The 15,607-nt window shown below is 41.7% G+C and overlaps 1 protein-coding gene across 2 annotated transcripts in view; it reads left to right on the top strand.

Moving 5' to 3' along the window:
- The window catches only part of LOC140458015 (carboxypeptidase M-like), a 79,765-nt gene that overhangs the window by 19,507 nt on the left and 44,651 nt on the right, over positions 1-15,607 (top strand). For both annotated transcript variants that reach the window (XM_072551974.1, XM_072551973.1), the window contains exon 3: positions 10,762-10,859. In XM_072551974.1, coding sequence (XP_072408075.1) covers positions 10,762-10,859 — 98 coding nt within the window. The remainder of the gene's footprint in view (positions 1-10,761; positions 10,860-15,607) is intronic.

The following is a 15,607-nucleotide window of genomic DNA, read 5'->3' as shown; positions in this document are numbered from 1 at the left end:
TATATTTGTAAAAATCCTTTGGATTCTCCTTAACTCTATTTGCCAAAGCTATTTCATGTCCCCTTTTTTGCCCTTCTGATTTCCCTCTGAAGTATACTCCTACTTCCTTTATACTCTTCTAAGCATTCACTGAATCTATCTTGTCTATACCTGACACATGCTTGCTGCTTTTTCTTAGCTAAACCCTGAATTTCTTTTAGTCATCCAGCATTCCCTATACCTATCAGATTTTCCTTTCACCCTAATAGAAATATACTGTCTCTTGACTCTTGTTATCTCATTTCTGAAGGCTTCCCATTTTCCAGCTGTTCCTGTCATACCCCCTCAATATTAGTCAGGTAGTCTAGACACATCCTTTTCTTTAAGGTAAATGTCAGATGTTGTGTTCCAGATGGAATTCGATTGGTCAAACTATTTGACGTTAAGCAAAACAATTTATTCAAATCTATTATGGGTGGCACAGTGGCACAGTGGTTAGCACTGCTGCCTCACAGCGCCAGAGACCCGGGTTCAATTCCTGCCTCAGGCGACTGACTGTGTGGAGTTTGCACGTTCTCCCTGTGTCTGTGTGGGTTTCCTCCCACAGTCCAAAGATGTGCAGGTCAGGTGAATTGACCATCCTAAATTGCCCGTAGTGTAGGTAAGGGGTAGATGTAGGGGTATGGGTGGGTTACGCTTCGGCGGGTCGGTGTGGACTTGTTGGGCCGAAGGGCCTGTTTCCACACTGTAAGTAATCTAATCTATAGTTAATGGGCAACAAAAGAAGAACTTGGAATAAATTAACTCTATTGGAAAACTTAACAGAATAATAAATACTATAACTACTGCCAATTAACAGTTCCAGTATAGTAACATCTCAGGCACACCCTTGGCAAAAGGGCAAATTCAGAAAACACTGTCTCATTGCAGTTCTCCAATCCTGAAGGAGAAAACATCAAAAGACATCTTGGGGTGTAGCAGCGAGGAGAGGTCCAATGTCTTCAACTCCTGCTGAGACTCTGGCAACAACTGGCTCCCATCCTGGAACTGACAGCTTGGCCACACCCACTTAGGCTGCTTCTATTGGCCCAACCTTTTCAAAAAAAAACACCGCGGCCTCAAGTTTTATTTATCTTCTCATTGTTTGGCACCTGTTCCCCAAACTCTCAAGAAAGCAGGAGAAAACACATGTTAAAATGACAGGATCATTACACCACCAAGGATCAGATGGAGACCTTACTGGCAGTTCGTACAATAACCCAGTGCATCTCTCAAGTTGCTACCCTCTGCATTTAACATCAGTCTCCCTGGGAAATTGGGCAGCGGCTATTGTCTCCAATGGACTGCACTCCATATCAAGGTATTATTGATCTCCGTAGGCTGGGTGACCTGTCAACTGGAAAGTTCTATATGCTTACGACCACAAGAACATCTTCCATATGTTCACTTCCCTGGCAAAAGCCCTGACTCATTGGCAAGGCAGTGGTGTAATGATAATGTCACTAGCAATCTAGAATCCACGCTGAAAAATGTGTTGCTGGAAAAGCACAGCAGGTCAGGCAGCATCAAAGGAGCAGGAGAATCGACATTTCGGGCATAAGCCCTTCAGGAAATGTAGAATCCATGGCCAATATTCTGGGATATATTCAAATCCTGCCACTGCAGATTACAAGCTAAGAATTGAATAAAATCTGAAAAGGAAGAACAGCTGGTTGAATGGTAGCATGTAAATGCTACATTGAGTCACATTGCAAGGATGGGTTTTTAAACAACGTCACTCTGGGCAATTAGGGATGGGCAGTAAATACAGCCCTAGCTAGTGATATCCACATCCGGTGAACAGATTTTAAATCTCCAATTGCAAGAAGCCTCAAATCATTTCTTAACGTAAGGGGACAAAGAATATCCCTTCAAATAATCACTGGAAGCCATTGACTCCAGTGACACTTGTCTGTTGGACAATGACTAAGCTGGTCACTGGGCCTCAGATATAATTTGGTGCCAGTCAGGTGATCCTTTGAGGGTCTCCATTGGTCTGCTGTGCTGTCCATCATATGGTGCTTCAGAGATGTGGACCTTGATTATTGCAACACCCTGTTGTGACATCCATCCTTATTGGAATTCACTCTCCTCGGAAAGAGATTGAGGCCAAAATGCCAAATGTTTCAAGTAGTTAGATACCGTTTGAATCATTTTAGCCCCTACGAGGGTATGGGGAGCAAGCAGGAACAGCGGACTGAGTTGGATGATGATCCATGATCACAGTGAATAGTAGAGCAGGCTGAATGGCTTACTCCTGTCGTCTGCTTTATTTGCAACAAGCTCAGGTTGTTGCTCACTGGGGCTATAGTGGCTGCTCTCAAACTATTCATTTGGTAGTGAGAACTGTTAAATGAGAATTTTGTGGAAAAGCACAATGTTACTTGAGTTAATTTATAAACAAAAATAAAACTTGGTTATCATGCTGCTTTAGTTCCATTATTGGGGAAAACCCCAGAGTTTTTGAAGTGAGGGGAACAAAACAGTAAATGTTGGATATTTGAAATATTCAGCAGACCCCAGCCAGCATTTGTGGAAAGAATACTTCTAGTGCATAGATTACAACCTGAAACTTCAGCACTGTTGCTTCTAGTAAACAAGAGCATCAAACTAAAAGTTACCGGAGCATGCAATTGCCAGCAAAAGGTTAATGGCCAAGATCCGATTGCATTACATTTGGGGTAATCTAACAGAATGAGCTTGTGGTTAACTGAGAAACCACAAGTTAGCATGAACAGGGCATTTTCAAGTTGGCAAGTTATGACTAGTGCCACTATGATCTGTGTTGGGGCATGTGCTATTTACACTCTAATGACTTGGATAAAGAGCAGTGAATAATGTATTGATGTTTGCTAGAAGGAAATTAAGAGAATATTTTTTGCTGTGAAGCGACATGGATATTTTATTCTCAAATGTGGGGAAGTGAGGTTCCAGTCACTTTGGCTGTATGAATAGAAAAGCAATGTTTAAGGGATAAAACTTTTGTAACTGATCAGAGTCTTTGGGGTACTTGTATAACAGTCAGCACGTGGGTAAGCAACTTTTTGATTTTCTTATAAGAAATCTAAATAAAAGTGTTCTGAAATCTTTTACAGGGTTTTAGTGAGACTACACAAACAGAAGGAAGGATAGATTTTGGATTACAGGCAGTGCAGTGGGAGTTGATGTAATTGGTTCCTCATATGAGAGGCTTATCAAATGAGTGGTAGAGTAAGTTGATTCCTGAAGAAGGGCTCATGCCCAAAATGTCGATTCTCCTGCTCCTTGGATGCTGCCCCTGACCTGCTGTGCTTTTCCAGCAGCAACACATTTTCAGCTCTGATCTCCAGCATCTGCAGTCCTCACTTTCTCGTAGAGTAAATTGGGTCTATATTCCCTCCAGTTTAGTAGAACCGGAGGTGACCTCCATTAGAACACTTAAAATTATGATCAAACAAGAACTGCTGGGAAGGCTCAGCAGGTCTGGAAGCATCTGGAGAGAAATCAGTTAGTGTTTCGGGTCCCATGCCTCTACCCCAGAACACTGAGGTTGTTTTCCCTGGCTGTGGAGTCTAAAACAAGGAGCACTGTCAAGTAGACGGGTAATCATTTAAAGACTAAATGTACAAGATTCCAAAATCTAATTTCACATTCACTAAGAATCAGGGTCTGACCAAACATGAAACCACTCAGCCTCTGTTTTACATGAGGTTTGGAAACTTATTCAGTTTATATTTCAAAGTAATTGCATGAGAAATATATTTAAGGCAGGAGGCTCTGCATTTTCATGAAGGAATACTGTCAATATTTCTTCTGAAATTCTTCATCCTTTTTGCTTTCTGCACAAGGCCTTTTAATGCTTTCTAAACCATAGTTACAGCATGGGAAGTGGTATCTCTGAACTCTGATCTGAACACTGCATGCTAGGTTCTGATAAATTTAGGTTAGGTTGGGCATGGACAGTCTGCTGATGTTCTAGATGGAAAGTATGATAAAGTCATCTGAGAGCTTATTCATTGTGAATTTTGAGAAATCAGATGCTCTCTCACTGTGTGTGCATTTACTAAATCAGCCACTTTGTCAAATGATTGTGCCTTTTTGAAGACTTCCTGCTTGGGTTTGTTTTTACTGCAACTGTTGGAAATTGCTATTTCACTTAGATTGCAGATTTTAGTTTGGATTATAGCATATAGCTTTAAATATGACCCATTTCAGCATTTTCAAATTGGGCTGGGCAAAATATTCTTGCACATTTAGTTTGTATGGTAGCAAATGATAAAGTCCAAGGGGATTGAACAGTTCCCAAACTAATCACTGAACAGAAGTTGTACCTCCTAGTTTGGAAAGTTGCCCGTGTTGCTCCCCCCTTGAAGGGTGACAGAGGGGAAACTGGAATTTCATGACCAGTTAGCCTAATATCTGTGGGCTGGGGAAACTACAGATAAATGTCTTCATTCAAAGGATTGTAAATCTTTGACATTCTCTACCTCCCCAGAGGTTGCAATTGCTCCATCCCTTAACAGACCATAAGACAGGAGCAGAAATTAGGTCATTCAGCCCCTTGAGTCTGCTCCACCTTTCAATCATGGCTGGTAGGTTTCTCGGCCCCGTTTGTCCTACTTTCTTCCCTTAACCTTTGATCCTTTACAATTAAGAACCTATCTCCGTCTTAAATATACTCAATGACCTGGTCTCCACAGCCTTCTGTGGCAATAAATTCCATAGATTCACCACTCTCTGGCTGAAGAAGTTTCTCCTTATCCCCATTCTAAAAGGTCTTTTGCTCTAAGATTGTGCCCTTGGAACCTGGTCTCCCCAACAATGGAAACATCTGCCCAACATCCACTCTGTCCAGGTCATTCAGTATTCTAAGCTTCAATTAGATCCTCTTTTCCCCCACCCCCATCCTTCTAAACTCCATTGAGTATAGACAGAGTCCTCAAATTCCTCATGTTAAACCTCATGTTACTGTTCATTCCTGGGACCATTCTTGTGACTCTCCTATGAACACACTCTCCAGGGCCAGTATATCCATCCTGAGATATTTGGCCCAATGTTGTGCATAATACTCCAAATGTGGTCTGACCGGAGCCTTAGAGCCTCAAGTGCGTCCCTGCTTTTATATTCAAGTCCTCTTGAAATAAATGCCATCATTGCATTTATATTCCTAACTACTGATTCAACCTGCAAATTTACCTTGAGAGAATCCTGGACTGGAACTCCCATGTCTCTTTGCACTTCAGACTTCTGAATGTTCTCCCCATTTAGAAAACAGTGCATGCCTAAATTTTTCCTATCAAAGTGCATGACCTCACACTTTCCCACATTGTACCAAGTTGAATCTTAAGCCTTCTTCCTCTTGACATATGTTAGGATGAGATGTGAAGGCTCAGTCAGGGTGCTTGAGTTACAAGCTAGCCAGGAAAGACCTGAAGAGAACCAAGAGGAGCCAGGAGGGGACATGAGAAGTCATTGGCAGATAGGATCAAGGAAAACCCTAAAGCTTTCTATTGGTAGATCAGAAATAAAAGAATGGCCCTAATTTTTTTCTAGTCAATCAAGGACAGTAGTGAGAAGTTGTGCGTGGAGTTGGAGGCGATAAGGGAATCACTAAATGATTTTTTTTCTTTTTCCAGTGTGAATATTGACAATGTTGTCGAGGACAATACTGAGACACAGGCTACTAGACTAGATGGGATTGAGGTTCACAAGGAGGCGGTGTTAGCAATTCTGGAAAGTGTGAAAATAGATCAGTCTCCTGGGCCAGATTGAATTTATCCTAGGATTATCTGGGAAGCCAGGGAGGAGATTGCAGAGCCTTTTGCTTTGATCTTTGTTGTCATTGTCTACATGAATAGTGCCAGAAGACTGGAGGATAACTCCCTTGTTCAAGAAGGGGAGTAGAGACAACCCTGGTAATTATAGACCAGTGAGCCTTACTTCAGCTGTGAGTAAAGTTTTGGAAAAGCTTATAAGAGATGGGATTTATAATCATTTAGCGAGGAGTACATTAATTGGGGATAGTCTACACTCTTTTGTAAAGTGTAGGTTGTGCCTCACTAACCTTATTGAGCTCTTTGAGAAAGTGACCAAAAGGTGGATGAGGGTAAAGTGGTTGATGTGGTGTATATGGATTTCAGTAAAGCATTTGATAAGATTCCCCATGGTAGATTATTGCACAAAATAGAGGCATGGGAACAAGGGTGATTTAGTAGTTTGGATCAGAAGTTGGCCAGCTGAAAGAATACAGGATAGTGGTTGATTGGAAATATTTATCTTGGGAATTCAGTCACTAGAGTTGTAAAACAAGGATCTGTTTTGGGGCCACTGCTGTTTGTCATTTTTCTAAGTGACCTAGATGAGGGTGTAGAAGGATGGGTTAGTAAATTTGCAGATGTCACTAAAGTTGGTGGACTTATGGACAGTGCAGAAGGATGTTGTAGGTAAGAGGGTCATAGACAAGCTGCAGAGTTGGGCTGAGAGGTGGAAAATGGAGTTTAATGTAGAAAAGTGAGGTGATTCACTATGGATGGAGTAACAGAAATGCAGAGTACTGCGCTAATAAGATTCTTGATGATGTAGATGAGCAGAGATCTGTGTCCAGACATAGATCCCTGAAAGTTGCACCCAGGTTGATAAGTTTAAAAAGGCATGCAGTGTTAGCTTTAATGGTAGAGGGATTGAGTTTCAGAGCCACAAGGTAATGTTGCAGCTGTACAAAACTCTGGTGCAGTTGCACTTGGAGTATTGCGTACAGTTCTGGTCACCACATTCTAGGAAGGATGTGGAAGTTTTGGAAAGGGTTCAAAGGAGATTTACTAGGATGTTTCCTGGTATGTAAGGAAGGCCTTGAGGAAAAGCTGAGGGACTTGAGGCTGTTTTGTTTTTTGAGAAAATGGTTGAAGTAACTTAATTGAGACCGAAGATATTCAGAGGGTTAGGGTGAACAATGAGAGCCTTCTTCATTGAATAGTGATGGCTAGCATGAGGGGACATAGCTTTAAACTGAGGGTCGATAGGTATAGGACAGATGTCAGAGGTGGTTTATTTACTCAGTAGTAGGAATGTGGAACACACTGCCTGCAACAGTAATAAACTCTCCACCTTTACATGCATTTAAATGGTCATTGGTTAAATATGTGGATGAAAATGGAATGGTGTAGGTTAGATGGACTTCAGATTAGTTTCAGGTCAGCATAACATCGAGGGCCGAAAGGCCTGTGCTGCACTGGTATGTTCTGTGTACTCCATCTGACACTACTTTGCCCACACTCTAACCTGTCCAAATCCTTCTGCAGCCTCCCTGCCACCTCAATGCTACCTGTCCCTCTTCCTATTGTGTCATCTGCAAACTTAGCCAGAATGCCCACAGTTCCTTCATGTAGATCAGTATATTATAAAGTGAAATGTTGTGGTCCCTACACTGCCTTGTGGAACACCACTTGTTGCTGGCTGCCACCCTGAGAATGACCCTTTTTATCCCCACTCTCTGCCTTCTACCAGACAGCCAAACTTCTATCCATGCTAGTACCTTGCCTCTAACACCATGGACCCTTATCTAACTCAACAGCCTCCTGTGTGACACATTATCAAAGGCTTTCTGGAAGCCCAGATCAATAACATCCATTGGTTCTCCTTGATCTAATCTGCTGGAATCCTTTGAGGAAGTAGTGAGCAGATTAGACGAAGGAGAATCAATGGATGTTACCTATCTGGACTTAAGTCTTCAAGACTTTCCAGTCTCTAAAAGACTTTTAGGAACTAATGGGTGTGGGAAATGAATTGAAAGCTGAATCAGACGTTCAAGGTCAATCAAATTGCATTAGATTGTTGTGTAATCTAAATGGATCACAAGGGCTGGTTCTTGCATCCTGTCTCCAAAGATGTTGCCATGCTTCATGTATTCCAACAATTTGATTTTTAAGTTCTATAGATTTTCCACAGATGTTATACATTAATTGTGGTTCTTCCTTTGGAATTGCTTCATAGATTTGCAATTTAGGAAACCATGATATTTCACTATAGCAAATTATTCCAGTTGGGAGGCAACAATTCTTGTTTGAAACTTTTTTTCATTTTAGTGATTTATTCCTTATTTACAATTTAATCCATGACCACCACCATCGAGAATGACATGAACAGCAGATACATGGGAACACCTCTTTGCAGGTTCACCTCCAAATCACTCGCCATCCTGACTAGGAAGTGTGTCACTGTCAAAATCCAAACTTCCTCCTTAATGGCATGATGGGACTGACATGATGGCAGCAACTCAAGAAGGCAGCTCACCATCCCCTTCAGGGCAACTCTGGACTGGCAATAAATGCCACACCAGTCAGCAGCTCCCACAAAAGTGACCAAGGGCTGAATTTAGTGTAGAGTGTGGTGGAGGAGTGTCGAGGAATGAGGCCTCATTTCTGATGAAGGGCTTTTGTCTGAAACATCAACTCTCCTGCTCCTTGGATGCTGCCTGACCTGCTGTACTTTTCCAGCACCCCACACTTGACTCTAATCTCCAACATCTCCTAATGCTAAATTTGCCGAATGCTGAATTTGCCCAAAGATGGACTAAGAGTCCATTTCCGTACTCTCCTGCACTTTTTTATCTCTGCACTTTACCTACTGAACCCGAAGCCTTCAATTTAGTTTTTCCAATAGTGTGATACGTCTTCCATTCCTTACCCCACTCTCCCCATTTGAAGCCAGGCGCCTGGTCACCATTGCCCCCCCCCCCCCCCCCCCCCACCTCTTCCACAGTAACTTGTGTCCTCCAATGCAACATCTCTCTTCCCTCAGCAACCCCTGGCTCCATATATTGAGTTGTCCTGGCTCTGTCCTGTCACTACAAAAGATTGTCCCGCCCCAGCATGACCTCCTTGCTGGGGCGCCCCTGATGACCTGCCATGACTTTCAGTGAACAGAACTCAAACCCCACCCCAGATGGGCTGTGGTCCCCACCACTCCTGTGGAAGGGTAGTCCTGACTGATCTTTGCTCACTTCCCTGACTTACCATGGTATCTCCTGACTAATTGATTGGACAGGATCCACAAGCCTGAACATGGCCCCCTCAAACTGTGCAGCAATACAGAACCCTTCGCTGCCCCAAGCCCCTGCACAGAGACCAGGTTATGCCCTTTACCAACTGACAGAATCCTCCCATCCTGTTAGACCTCCTTGACTTTTACTGAAGACTGCTCCCTTTAACTGAGACATGGCCATTGTGTTGATAAACATCGGTGTGTTTGCTGTATAAGCTGCTGGTACATGCTGTAAGTGTGCTGTTGGTAAAATACAGTGCATTACAGCAGCATGCCAACACATGCTTCTGCTTTCCCCCTCCTGCTCCTGTGTGGCATGAGCTGCCTGGCTTTGTGAAATGCAAGGCAAGGTGAAAGTTGGATGAGGCAGCAGAGCACAAAAAAAGGCAGGCTGAGATGCTGTGAGCATGATTGTAGGCACAGAATGATTGCATGTGCCAGCTTGCTACAAGATGCAGTATTGCTGTGGTGACCTATATTCTGTGAACTGAAGATGTGCCTTGAGGTGAGGCTGGAGCATGTCTGATGCCATCCTCCATGGACAGAGGGACGTGTGGGCAGGCAGCACTCATGGAGTATGCCAGAGATTGATTCTAAAATGGAGGCCTAGAGGAATCCAGGGAGGTACCTGCTGAGTTTCACGTTGAGCTGTTACTATGCTCTCTACCATGTTGGAGAATGGTAAATGAGGCACACGTGGATCATTGAGTGAATGCAAACAGGTCTCTTGTTTTAGATTCTTATCTCCCTGTCAAAACCTTGGGTAAAAATGGTCCCTTTTATCTTAATGTTGCATTTTTTTTCCCCCCAATCTTGCCTCAGCATTGGCCACTTTGATCATGGGTTGTGAAAATTTCAGTCCCTAAGCCCCTGTCTTCACACAGCATACCAGTGGATGGTTTTGAATCCTCCTTTTCCACTTTTGCTGTCTGGGGAGATGTTCACAACCTGGTTGGGACAGGATCTGACCTGTTGATGTTGCCAACAATTGAATTGACTTCTGGAACTTTGAATTCAGTCAGTGAATGCCATGGGAGGAGATGATTGACCTCAAACAGTAACTTCTTTTCTTTGCACAGATGAAAACCCAACCTGCTGAATATTTACAGCATTTCCTGGATTTTTGAAAGAAAAATTTCAAATGTCCAGTTTTGACATTATTTTGCTTTTTAATCAATGTTGCTGTTAGTAGCTTGAGGGAAATCAGTCCAGTTTCTGTTGTGATTTTTAGGCATTTCAGCATCAAGTGAAGTTACCAGTGAAGGAGCACTTGGACCAATCTGTAACTGCATGGTAATCATTGTCATGCCTCAGTGGAGAATACTGACTGAAGGGAATATCTAGTCACACACCCCAGGCAAGAGTGAACAAAAGTCAGAAATGGATATTCTTGGAATTTTGAAAACAAAACCATTAAAAGACGGTCAATCTCTGGAAAGTTGCATGAACTCAGTTGAGTTGTCCATACACTCCTCTTCAGTATACATTCCTGAATGACATGATTTCTAATTCCTGATTTTTCTTAGACTGTTCTGAATAGTAATTTGCAGTTACACAGCAGTTAATGTTAAATTATTCCCAAAATGGTTGCTTGGGAGAAGATGAGAAGAAAATTTAAGGGAATGAAAAATCATTACTTTGCCTGCTTTCCCCCCCTGAAGAACAGTTCTTTTAGTTGAACCTCCTGGTTAATAAAATATACTTTATTCTTACATTTTTTTTTAGGTCTTAACCTCTGGGTTCTGGCCATTGGAAAATATCCAAAAGACCATACTGTAGGCATTCCAGATGTGAAGTACATTGGGAATATCCATGGTGATGAGGTAACTTTCTCTTCTTTGAATCCCATATAGTCCAATAAATTTGTCAATGCATTGCTGTGTAAAGGGTGAGTATTAATCCTTTAGTTCCTTAGACCAGATGAGACTTGGGTTTCTCATGTTTTAAATGTACATTCATACATGCATAATATATAATCCAAGGATGGTGTACAACTCATTTTTATTACAAATTTTTAATATCAATTTTACAGATCACAAGCTCACAATCAACTATTCCACAAAATAATTTCCAAAGTTGTATCTCATTCACTTTTATTCAATTGCGTTCACACTGTACTAACTGAACTGAACTGATGACCATATTATCCAATAATACCATTATATGTTCACATCTCATACTTGTTACAACAAACCTTTTACAACTCCTTTCTCCCTCAGTGTCTCTTATTGGTGATACTGTCAATTTTCCCTTTCACGTTGGGCTTTAGTATATACTTAAAAGCAAAGTAAGAAAAGACTTTCCAAACCCCTGGAAAAAGTCTCACCTGCTTAATAAGGTAGACTGAATTTTTAAACAGTCTTACATACTGCTGAACAATCTCAAGCCCTGCAAGATATTACTTTGTGTAATGTTCAGTGGTTTTGTGATTTTTATTTAAAAATTGCTTTAGTTCTGCCATGTATATTACAAATCTTTTTTTGAACCCTGCAAAACTTATAGAAATTGAAGGATAACTAATCTGTTTTACTTCCTGGTTTATACCTGAGAATTTTCAATGTGACTGGTTGCTTGATATCAAAATCTCTTTGAATTGATGCTGGGTTTGCTGATGGAAATATCACTCAAGGTGATCACACATCTGGATATAAAAAAATGCAGACCCAGGCACCGGTGGTTGCATGGTGGTGAAATGTTTAAAAAGAATATTAGTGATTTGGTGGTGGGAAAGCTGTTGGGTTGTATGATAACACTCCAGACATAAAATGGGAAAGAATAAACCAGGCCCAGAGGAGCCCTTGTGGTGCAGTGGTAGTGTCCCTACCTCTAAGCCAGGAAACTTGCTTTCAGTCTCATTTACTCCAGAGGTAGGTAATAGCATCTCTAGAGAGGCTGATTTAAAATATGAAATTTAAAAAATCCAAAGATGTATCTGCAGGCCTATCCCAGACTGAGACTAATCTGTATGATGTAACTTGTGACATTGTTCAACAAGAACAATGCTACTTTCCTGTTGGGCTTCTGGAGTTATTCCACCCACTGTGTCCCTGGTTCTAAACTCTCCAATTGGGAAACCGTCTCACTTGCATCTGCTCTGTCTATCCCTTTTTTACATTTGCAGGTTTCAATGAGATCACTTTCATTCATTCTTTGAAAGACTAGAGAATACAGGCTCAGTTTGACCTCATATGCACGCTCTCTCTCGCATGCTCTCTCATGCACCTTGGTTACACTCCCTCCATGACAATAATATTTTTATCCTGAAGACAGGAGACCAAATTGCATATAATGCAGTTACTGTCTAAAAACCAAGCTGCTATAAAACTGAAGCCAGATTTCACGATTCCTGTACCCCTATCTTCACAATACAGTGTGACATTTCATCAATTTCCCTGAATGCTGGCTGTATCTGTGTTAGCCTTTGGTGACTTATTGACAAATCACCCACATCCTTTTTGTACACTTACACTTTCCAACCTCTTGCCATTTAAGAAATAAGCTACACATCTGTTTCTTCAAGCAAAATGGGGACATCTTTCTATTTTTCCACATTATATTCTATCTGCCATGTCCTTGCCCTTCACTAACTCTTTCCAGATTCTTGAAGCTGTTTTACATCATCCTCATGACACATTCCTGCTTGGGTTTTGTATCATCTGCCAATTTGGAAATATTATACTTGGTCCCACCACCAAATCACTTATTGATTTATTATGAACATCTGGGGCTCCAAGTACTGATCTATGAGCCAATTATTAATCCATATCAAAATGTTGACTCCTATCGCACTTTTACTTTTTAATTTTTCTACTTGACCTCCTGTCGGGGACTTTGTCAATGGGTTTTCAGAGGTTTTTGATGCCCAATGGCTTTCCTCTTTAACTGTTTTTAGCTATATTCCCTCTAATTCCTGCAGACCTGAGCTCCTGCGTAGCAGTGACTTGTGGAACCTGAATTCAATATGTCTGCACTCTGACCAACCTGCACAGGAAAAGAAATGTGATTTGTTAGTAGCCTCTTCAACACCTCCTACTTTGTCAAGCACAATTTCCCATTCTCCAATCTATGCTGAATCGATTTATTATCCAAATGTCTATGTACCTCTATTCCATTCTTTAATAGACAATCATAGAGATGTACAGTACAGAAATAGACTCTTGGTCCAATTCACCCACACTGGTGAGATATTTTAACCTAATCTAGTCCCATTTGCCAGCACTTGACCCCTATCCCTCTAAACCCTTCCTGTTTATATATCCATCCAGATGCCTTTTTAAATGTTTTAATTGTACCAGCCTCCACTTCCTCTCGCAGCTCATTCCAAACATGCACCACCCAGTGTGAAAACATTGCCCCTTAGATCCCTTTTATATTATTCCCCTCTCACCCTAAACATATGCCCTCTAATTCTCGACTCCTCCACCCCAGGAAAAAGACTTTGTCTATTTACCCTATCCATGCCCCTCGTAATTTTATAAACCTCTCAGGTCACCATTCAGCCTCTGTTCCAGGGAAAACAGCACTAGTCTATTCAACTTCTTCCTATAGTTCAAATCCTCCCAAATCTTTTCTGAACCCTTTCAAGTTTCACAACATCCTTCAGTAGGAAGGAGACCAGAATTGCACACTATATTCCAAAAGTGGCCTAACCAATGTCCTGTACAGCCGCAATACCAATAAAGGAAAGCATACTAATTGCCTTCTCGATCCTATCTACCTACAACTCCACTTTCAAGGAACTATGAACCTGCACTCCAAGGTCTCTTTGTTCAGCAACTCCCAAGGGCTTTATCATTAAGTGTATGTGTCCTGCTCTGATTTGCTTATCCAAAATGCAGCATCTTACATTTATCTAAATTAAACTCCATCATTGGCCAATTTGATTAAGATCCTGTTGTAATTAGAACCTTCTTCACTGTCCACTACATCTCTAATTTTGGGGTCATCTGCAAACTTACTAACTATACCCCTGTGTTCACATCCAAATCATTTATATACATGACAAAAAGCATTGGACCTAGCACGATCCTTATGGCACACCACACACCTCCAGTCTGAAAAATAATCCTCCACTATCTCACTGTCTTCTACCTTGAAGCCAGTTCTGTATCAAAATGGCTAGTTCTCCCTGTGTTCCATGAGATCTAAACCTTGCTAACCAGTCTCCCATTAGGAACCTTGTCAAATGCCTTGCTGAAGACCATATAGATCACGTCTACCACTCTGCCCTCATCAATCCTCTTTGTTACTTCCTCAAAAAAACTCAATCAAGTTTGAGACATGATTTCCCACACACAAAAACATGCTGACTATCCCTAATCAGTCCTTGCCTTTCCAAATACATATACATTCTGTCCCTCAGGATTCCCTGCAACAACTTGCCCACCACTGATGCTAGGCTCACTGGCCTATAGTTCCCTGGCTTGTCCCTACCACCCTTCTTAAACAGTGGCACCACGTTAGCCAACCTCCAGTCTTCCACCACCTCACCTGTGACTATCGATGATACAAATATCTCAGCCAGGGGCACAGCAATTACTTCCCTAGCTTTACTGATGTTGAGGCTAACAGTTCTGTAGTTCCTGGTTTTTCTCCCTCATGCCGTCTTTAAATACTGACACTTGCCGCCTTCCAATCTGCAGCAGAATCTCAGAATAAATAGCTTAAATGGTTTGATTGACAGCACAAGTATCCAAAATTTACTGTGCCAAATTTGAATGACCGTTGCTTTGGCTCATACATATACTTTGGAAAGCACTTAGCTAGTTTTAATCTTGAAAGGCATACTTGACTTGACTATTACATTTTTAATTGGAATTAGTTTTGTTTGAGCTGTCCTGAAAACTAAATGCTGTGGAATTGCAGCTGTACAACACAGATCAGACCTTTTTTGGTTAAATTTGTCCATGCTGACCAGCAATTCTAAACTGATCTAGTCCCATTTGCCAGCACCCAGCCCATATCCCTCTCTACCCTTCCTATTCATAGACTCATCCAGATGCCTTATAAATGTTGTAATTGTACCAGCCTCCACCACTTCCTCTGGCAGCACATTCCAAACATGCACCACCCTCTGCATGAAAAAGTTGTCCCTCTTTAATTTCTTCCCTCTCACCTGAAACCTATACCCTAGTTTTGAACTTCCCTACCCTGTGGAAAAAATCTTGTCTATTTACCCTATCCATGCACCTCTAAGGTGACCCCTCAGCCTCTGATGTTCCTGGGGAAAAAACAGCCCCTGCCTATTCAGCCTCTCCCGATAGTTCAAACACACCAACCTCGGCAATATCCTTCTAAATCTTTTCTGAACCATTTCAAGTTTCACAACATCTTTCCTCTTGCAGGAAGACTAGAATTACGTGCAGTATTTCAAAAGTGGCTTTGCCAATGTCTTGTACATCTGCAACATGACCCCTCAACTCCATACTCAATGCACTGACCAATGAAGGGGATTGTGCCAAATGCTGTTTTCAGTACAGTCTTGCTGCAAACTCACTTGCAAGGAATTATGTACCTGCACCCTAGGTCTCTTTGTTTGCCAACTCTCCCCATTAACTGTAAGTCCTGCCCT

This window comes from Chiloscyllium punctatum, chromosome 32 (genome assembly GCF_047496795.1).
Source record: "Chiloscyllium punctatum isolate Juve2018m chromosome 32, sChiPun1.3, whole genome shotgun sequence".
Taxonomy (NCBI): Eukaryota; Metazoa; Chordata; class Chondrichthyes; order Orectolobiformes; family Hemiscylliidae; genus Chiloscyllium; species Chiloscyllium punctatum.
This window is presented reverse-complemented; position numbering and strand designations above follow the sequence as displayed.